Below are 8,188 nucleotides of genomic sequence, written 5' to 3' on the forward strand. Positions count from 1 at the left end.
CAGTTTTACCAATCCTATCTCAGGGTAGGTAGAAGAACCAGTTTTACCAATCCTATCTCAGGGTAGGTAGAAGAACCAGTTTTACCAATCCTATCTCAGGGTAGGTAGAAGAACCAGTTTTACCAATCCTATCTCAGGGTAGGTAGAAGAACCAGTTTTACCAATCCTATCTCAGGGTAGGTAGAAGAACCAGTTTTACCAATCCTATCTCAGGGTAGGTAGAAGAACCAGTTTTACCAATCCTATCTCAGGGTAGGTAGAAGAACCAGTTTTACCAATCCTATCTAAGGGTAGGTAGAAGAACCAGTTTTACCAATCCTATCTCAGGGTAGGTAGAAGAACCAGTTTTACCAATCCTATCTCAGGGTAGGTAGAAGAACCAGTTTTACCAATCCTATCTCAGGGTAGGTAGAAGAACCAGTTTTACCAATCCTATCTCAGGGTAGGTAGAAGAACCATTTTTATCAATCCTATCTCAGGGTAGGTAGAAGAACCAGTTTTACCAATCCTATCTCAGGGTAGGTACAATTTGCAGTAAGGTATACTTCGATTGAAATGAGCATCATTTTTCTTTTCTTTTTCTTTTTCAAGTCAATGAATGAACACCAGAAATCGATACAGAATAATGCATTGAATATTTCTATTGCAAGTCCTATACGTCGAAGTAAATAGGCACCGATTAACCGTGTTTTAGTAGTAGCCATGATAATAATCATGGGTATGATACTCAGGCTGGATTTGAACCAATGATCTCCTGAGTGTGTACGCCCATGAATTTTTATCATGGCTACAGATTTTATCATTACTATTCAGACACTGTTAATCGGGGTTATCTACATCGAGGATGGGCAATTTGTCAATCAGTTGCAATGGAAAACAAGATTTCATTCATTTTGGTTGTTATTTCTATTCTGTGAAAGAACACAAACGACAAACGATGAATGCTTAAAGAAAAAAACTAACTTCTACATGAGGAAAAGGGAGTCAAGGAAACTATAATAGTTTCCTTGACTCCCTTTTCCTCATGTAAAATTGATTCATGATCATTCTCTATGACAGTATTGTGTTGACAACGACGTCTCTCTTTAGATCATAAATTTCAGCCACTATGTCCTATAGCTAATACGATATAGTTCCATTTAATCAATTTTCGTCACAGCGACAAGTCTACCCCATGTGTTTTCCAACAGACCCTCGTGTCCACTATGAGATTGGATGATATTGCCATCAAGCTGAATGGTGGCGTACTCAAGAGAATCCCTCGTGCGTGGATGTTGAGCCGCCGAGAACTCCGCGGATCGCACTCCCGGCTGGAGACTCTGAGCGCGACAGTGAGGGTAGGGAAATATCACATATCTCAATTTATTACTGTCTGCTTTGCTGTATCAAATAAGTTCGTGCTTTTTCGGGTTTTAAATCTCAAGCAAATAATTCATTTTCATGGCGGTCATTTTTTATTCAGTGAGCACATAAAACTTACTCAGGTTCAGCAGACAATGTTCACCATGAATTTACTGTACGTGACTCTGAAGAAACTGGTATTGGGGCAATGTTGTGATTACATGAATGCCGAAATACTTTCAAACACCTCTAACGACTGCATAGCAGTATTCATGGAAACTTATTTGTGGCGTTTTTTGTTTAAACAAAGTCAAAGACTCAAGAAATTATCGGAAATCCAGTTCCTTTCTTATCGTGTAAAGACAATGTGTTCTATAATGTTCTAGGCGCCTGCACAACAATTAATCCTAACCGAAATGTATGTGTCTGTCACAAGGACGTCGCAAAGACAATGGGCATCGAATCACAACGCTGCGGGGAGTCTCTGCTCTGTAAGATGGCAGAGAAGTGGTCTCTGAGTCAGAGGGAGATTCAAGATCTCGAGAACAAACTTAAGATCGAGAAAGAAAAAGTGTGTCAACTTTCCAGGGATGCGCTGCTGGTACGTAAGCATACATGTTTTATTTATCAAATGCAGGTTATTGAGCGTTGTTCGTATTGTGATTGGGAAAGATAGCAAGATCGGTTACAATACGATTTACTACCTGTTGCACTTTAAATTCTACGTTGTTCTTGTATTTAGAAGTTTAACAAGAAAGAGAATATATTATTATGCACAGATTAAACAAACGCATATCACACAGCTATCATGTCGTCGTATAGATAGGGGATAACTTATGATCTCTGGTGATTTTATGCGATTAAAAGAAGCATTTATAGAGTGTATTCTGGAATGATAATGCAGAGGATCCCTGCAGATACAACATGGATGGTATAATTTAATGCATAATGCTTGGTTTCCTCTTTATTTGACAGAAACGAGTCGCAAGCCTTGAGCAGGCCTTGCTCGCAGAAAGCGACAAGGCTAAGAGAGCTACTCAGTGTCTTCAGGTATGAATGGAGGAAGTTATCATTCTCATGCACACGAGTCATCTGAGCCTGCGGGGAAAAGAAAAACAAAACAAGAGTTTGCCTACCGATTTTCACATTAATTGATACCATGTAAAAAAACCACTTGTCGCATTCATAAGTTCAAATCATGTGACTATTTGTAAGGAAAAAAATCGGCATTTTTTTTTTTCGCTCTTCGATGGTAAGCTAGATATACACACGCCCTTTTATACAAAGAAATAGTTTTCGTTCGGAATATAGTAAGGTGTGCGTGTATGTGAAGATACCTTGAAATTCATTTCAAAGTCTGCATGTTGTTGCTTGGAATTACGTTACACTCACACTAAACACTGCACGACGACACTCATGTCTGCGTGCTTTTTTTTTTTTTTCTTCTTCTTCTTCTTTTTCTTCCATAGGTTCAAAAGTGCACACTTGCCGTCCAAACCTCGCCCATCCCTGGACTAGTAGTCTATTCTCGGGGAGCTCAGACTACTTTCACTGACTTGGTGCCCTTGGACAAGTAGGTAGCAGTGATTTTGTCGGTTATTCACGAGAGAAAGATGCAAGTTATTCTTTAATTCTGTCGGGGTTGTTAGGAAGGATTATCATTTGATGTTCCTCATGAGTACGAGCAATAGACATACTTCCAAGAGACTTTGAAATTGACTAAAGGAAGGAAAGCATATTTGACACAATCCGCAATATTCTGACGAAATTGATCGTACAATGTATTTAATAGTGCAAGTAATAATGAAAAAAAAAAAACACATGACCGTTTTCTGTACAATGTAGCATTGTCAAACAGAGAAATAGAACGACTGAAAATGATATCTTTCTCAGATCACATGGGGACGCTGGTACCAATACCCCACTGGGCGGTGACCCGTCAAATGTTACTATGGCCATCGAGGATGCGTGCGAGGGTGACGTCACTCTACTTTCGTCCAATGAAATGGCAGCTTCTTCGGCACATCTTGCCATCCACTCATCGGCTTGTAGTCCCGAGGAAGCATACTACGACGCCCTCTCTGCACTTCCTTGCCAGATTTCGTTTTCCTTCAGTAGTACAGAGTACGTTGTCGCGATCCATTGTTCCATCGATTATTCCTATGCTCGTGTTTAGGATTTTTCTTTTCTTTGATAGCATTAGAGTGTATGATGGCGTGTGACGTAAGGAGAAAGATACCATTGTCATTCTTGGTATCAGTAGCATGTAAATGTTAATCTATCGATTACTATATATAAAAAGAAACAAAGAAACAAAGAAACAAAACAAAACAAAAGAAGTAAGATGAGAACAAGGAAGTTCATTGTAATGCACAATAGCAATACTCATCTCTTCGGCATAGAAGTGATTCTACTTCAGTGATACTTTATAGGGTACCAGAGTTGACTGAAGGAACGGCCGTTAAGTGTAAAATCTAAACAGGCATCAGGCGGCAAGAGTTAGGAGTGGCAGAACATCTGAGGAGATATCAGGAAAAGAAAATTACAGAAGTTTAGACGACAGTGTTATAGGCACCTCCAAGCGAGTACATGAAAGAGACCATACTTCTGCGATACCAGGTTTTCAAGGAGTGTCATCACAATATTTGGATTGAAAAAAAAAAATCAATGCTCTTTGCAGCAGAGTAATATATATATATATATATATATATATATATATATATATATATATAATATATACACACTGTATATATATATTATATATTATATGTCAATCCTATGCATAACACGTTTCAGTGTACAAGTACAGTGGGATATTAGCTTGGGTTTTCTTTTAGGTTTATTTATTTAATTGTTTGTTTTGTTTTTTGTTGTCTTTCTATTTTCCCTCTAGTTCTTTTGTTTAAACCTCTTTTCGATTCTATGTATACTTCCACTCAGGAAAAAATCGGCAGCCAAGCCATCCAAGGCCTCCCTAGAGGCTGTCGACTCTCTCCAAGCTGTCATTTTTACTTTAAATAATGACAACCCCAGCTTTGACACGGCAAGCACAATCTGTCAGAGATTTATTCCAAAGAACCTATCTGCCAGAGGTCTCATGGTAAGGAGTACTTCCGATCTTCTTCCCTGGGGAGCGTCTGGGGACGAGGTTGAACTTGGTAGTGGTACTACCGGCACAGTCTACCTCTATGCTCATGCAGTTAGCCACCGCCCTGTCGCGCTCAAAGTCATGTCAGTTCCACCAAAAGATTGCTGTCAAGAGGACAGGCGACAAGTGATCAGCAAATTGAAGCAAGAAGTTCGGATTCTGACTGCCCTCGGCAACAAAGATTGGTTCCCCGAGTTCTACGGCTGCATCAAGGTCGGACCAGATACGGTTGGTATTGCCATGGAGTTCTGCGGGGATGAATCCAAGGGGAAGAGCTACTCCATCGCCGATTGTGTGGAAGGATATGGACCCCATCTCAGCAGGGATGACTGGATGGGAGTAATGCAGGATGTGGCTGACGGATTGATCGTGATGCACAGGAGGGGTTTCCTCTGCAACGATCTCAAAGAGGACAATGTGCTAGTGGTAGAGTCAGAAGGAGAATGGGGCGTGAAGATCGTTGATTTTGGTTGGTCCAGCAGTATCAACAAGCCTCTCAGACTCAGGTTCACAGCATCACAGAAGCAAGGTTACAAGGACGAGCAAATCTATAGTCAAATTGCCCCGGAATGTGCCCTAGACGGGAAACCATGCTCGGTTTCCAGTGACGTATACGCCCTGGGAAGATTGACTGCCTTCGTCGGGCAGCGAATGGGACTGAAGGACCTGGAAGACTTTGGAATGTACATTTACAAGTGCCCCAGGGAGAAGAGGCCATCACTGAAAGACTACATCGCCGAAGTCACTTGCCTCAGGAATGGCGGCAGCATGGGCAGTGAGAGCAGCGATGACAGTAACGAGGATTTGTGATGAGGAGAAAGAACTGGGAGGAGACGAGTCCACATAAACTTAAATAATATGTGTGTCATTTTGTCCTGCCATTAGTTTCATCTACTGCACAAATCGCTCCAAACAATAGTAACCTGGGGATAATACTGGACACCAATGCCAAATTAATTCATATTATCAGTCATTTGTATATGATCTTCAAATTTGTGGGATTCTTATCTAAAGACTCTGGGTTCAGACTTCATTGAAAACATTGAGAAAAATACTGCATTTTGTGAAATAAACTGTGGTTTGTGACTTTTATTGAAAGTACAGTGAGTCACTGATGATCCTTGCCATGACTTACAATGATTTCACTACAATGTGCTTCAATGTGATAGAGCTGTTATATCTTAACTGTTTAAGTGAGATATAGACTGAGCGCACTCTCATTGTGGGATTGTTTTCAGTCTCCAAGATAAGACCTAAGATAAATTGCATTGATTACATGTCGCTAAAAAAATTGTAAGCACTGTTGTCATGGTGGAAAGTGTTATATCACAACAGCATCAATAAGAACGCACACACACACACACACACACAGATACATATGCCCCTCATTCAAACCTCAGCAAACATGGGTGGAAAGTTTCATAGTACTGTGACTGATATTTCGTGATATGCTGCAGTAACTCAGAAGTATAGTAGACAGATTGGCAAATTGCTTTGCGTTTGTCAGGCACCCTTCATACATAGACAAATGCAAGTAGATAAATATATCAATAGAAGAAGAAGAAGAAAAAAAAAGAAAACGAGAAATCAAAAATATTGCTTAGATATTTCAACCACACACACCATCAACGATACATTCAGCATATACATAGGACAGACCCATTGACCAGAATTAAAATGAAACAAAATACCACTGAAAGTTGCAGGAAGATGATAATGATGTATTTGACATTGCTCATTGGCCGACAGGTGAAACAGCACAGACACATCCACTTTTTGGCACTCAACATGTTTTTTCTTAAAACAGCGCATAACCAAGGTCATTCATATCAATGTAAATGTCTCGGCAATGATGACACAGTATTTCAACTCCCTGGACTGGCCGGTACCACAAAAATATACAAAAGTATGATTTCAAAATGTCCACAATGGTAAACGGCACTTTCAAGCCACGGGTTCAACATTAGGTCTCACTTAAAAAGAAGCTGATACAAGTCCATGAAGAGTCAGCTTTTATTCTATTTGCTAAACAATCCTACCCCATATCAACATCCAATGCCTCATGCAATGATAACATGGTATGTTTACAAGCTAGCTTTCATTCTGTTTTCACAAAACAATAACCATATCCCTGTGAGATTCTAAAATTCCACATCTTACAGACTTTTCATTAATATTCATAACCCATTAGATTCCCATCAGCAATGGGTTGAACACTTGACTAATTTTCTCAAAATATTGATATAAATCTCAAATATTTCTCCATTAGGATTTATCTTAAAACTACCAGTATTATATTTAAAAAAATATGAAAAAAAATACTCTATAAACTTCACCAATAGTTCCAACTTTTTTAGTCTCATTTTTCTCCAAATTTTCACTGACCTATTCCCTGATTTTTCTGTTTTTGTACAAATCATAACATCAGGATGAAATGTCCCTTTAACTGCTTCTGAATGACAAAATCAAACCTTCTTCAAAGAAAATTTGGATCTGTGTGACCTTGATATTTTTATGTCTTAAATCCATCAACTCACATTGTATGACTATGATATTCATTTCATTACCTATGATACTGATCTCATCACAAGTTTGCGTATTATATGCATCTAAAAATTGGAGCAGGGTTTGTGACATGCTAACATGCGTAGTAAGCAAAGGGCAACCCTGAAGAATGGATGCTGGGCCGACACTTTGAGTCATGTTGGTCTCCTAACACCAATATTCTTTTACATCCTTTTGCTCCTGAAGGACTAACTGTGCCTGGCATCATCCAAAAGTGCGAGGAACTCTTTGCACCCTGCTTGTCAATGCTTGTCTCATTTCGGAAGTGAACAATCGCCGTTTGCCTAGCAGAAGGGTCCTCTATGAGCCAGCTTGCATCATGCAAGCCTTAGGGCCCTTCTGCTAGGGAGGGAAAGTGATATCCCATGTTCAGGTCCTTCAGATATTCAGTATAAAGTGCGTGGATTTTGATCCAGTTAGCAATGTACCTTACTCATCACTTTATGACTTGGAAACTGAACCAGATTTACATAAATGAAGGTAATGAATACATGAAAGAGTGAATAGTACACAAAGCTCCTGTAACTGCATCATCACCTGGGGCAAGCAGAATTATAAATGTCAGTGAAACTTTTAGGTGTTGAGCCTGAGTGGGTTACAGTACATATTACGTCCAAATACTTTACCAACATATTTTGTGTCTCTTTTAGACTGAATGTGTTAGATGCAAGTGTCAAGTGTCTTGTGCAGCAAATATGACCCAAAGAAAAAAAAAAAAGCAGAACAAAATGACACAGTGATCACACATACGTGAAACAATCACTTGTGCATTGATACTACACACATGAAAGCAGCCAAAGGGCCCAGAAACAATCTAGTAGAAGTTTAGAATGGTACATCACAGTGACAATAAAGGATACTCAGCAAGTGTATCTTAACAGTACATGTAACAATAGATTATATACACACAAACAGCCACACAATTTCACACAATGAAAGTCACAGGTGTAGTAACAGTTTTAATCTCCAAGAGGAGTTGCAGCATACGCATAAACACACATTCACACATATGCACACACACACACACAGCAACACACAGAGCAAAACACACTGAACACAAAAGCTTGTCTTCAACTACCTGAAATACAGTTATAATCTCGGTTTCATGTGCCTCTGATACAGTCTGAACACAAA

At 39.4% G+C, this 8,188-nt stretch overlaps 2 protein-coding genes across 2 annotated transcripts; both read left to right on the forward strand.

Moving 5' to 3' along the window:
* The first annotated feature begins 509 nt into the window (after positions 1 to 509).
* Positions 510 to 2,918, forward strand: LOC140233256 (uncharacterized). The gene is made up of 5 exons (XM_072313366.1): positions 510 to 518; positions 1,191 to 1,337; positions 1,778 to 1,942; positions 2,317 to 2,391; positions 2,811 to 2,918. The coding sequence occupies exons 2-5, from the start codon at positions 1,206 to 1,208 to the stop codon at positions 2,916 to 2,918; spliced, it is 480 nt and encodes a 159-aa protein (XP_072169467.1). The 5' UTR covers positions 510 to 518; positions 1,191 to 1,205.
* A 351-nt stretch (positions 2,919 to 3,269) lies between these two features.
* On the forward strand, positions 3,270 to 5,553 carry LOC140233134 (uncharacterized). The gene is made up of 2 exons (XM_072313248.1): positions 3,270 to 3,465; positions 4,282 to 5,553. The coding sequence occupies exons 1-2, from the start codon at positions 3,293 to 3,295 to the stop codon at positions 5,297 to 5,299; spliced, it is 1,191 nt and encodes a 396-aa protein (XP_072169349.1). The 5' UTR covers positions 3,270 to 3,292; the 3' UTR covers positions 5,300 to 5,553.
* Positions 5,554 to 8,188: the final 2,635 nt, after the last annotated feature.

The sequence above is a fragment of the Diadema setosum genome, chromosome 9 (assembly GCF_964275005.1).
Source record: "Diadema setosum chromosome 9, eeDiaSeto1, whole genome shotgun sequence".
Taxonomy (NCBI): domain Eukaryota; kingdom Metazoa; phylum Echinodermata; class Echinoidea; order Diadematoida; family Diadematidae; genus Diadema; species Diadema setosum.

What these genes read in the sequence shown, in the direction of transcription:
- LOC140233256 (XM_072313366.1), top strand. Translation starts at nt 1,206, where the DNA reads ATGAGATTGGATGATATTGCCATCAAGCTGAATGGTGGCGTACTCAAG. An exon ending in TTTCCAGGGATGCGCTGCTG is followed by an intron (nt 1,943 to 2,316) that starts GTACGTAAGCAT and finishes TTTATTTGACAG; the next exon opens with AAACGAGTCGCAAGCCTTGA. An exon ending in GAGCTACTCAGTGTCTTCAG is followed by an intron (nt 2,392 to 2,810) that starts GTATGAATGGAG and finishes TTTCTTCCATAG; the next exon opens with GTTCAAAAGTGCACACTTGC.
- LOC140233134 (XM_072313248.1), top strand. Translation starts at nt 3,293, where the DNA reads ATGGCCATCGAGGATGCGTGCGAGGGTGACGTCACTCTACTTTCGTCC. An exon ending in TTTTCCTTCAGTAGTACAGA is followed by an intron (nt 3,466 to 4,281) that starts GTACGTTGTCGC and finishes ACTTCCACTCAG; the next exon opens with GAAAAAATCGGCAGCCAAGC.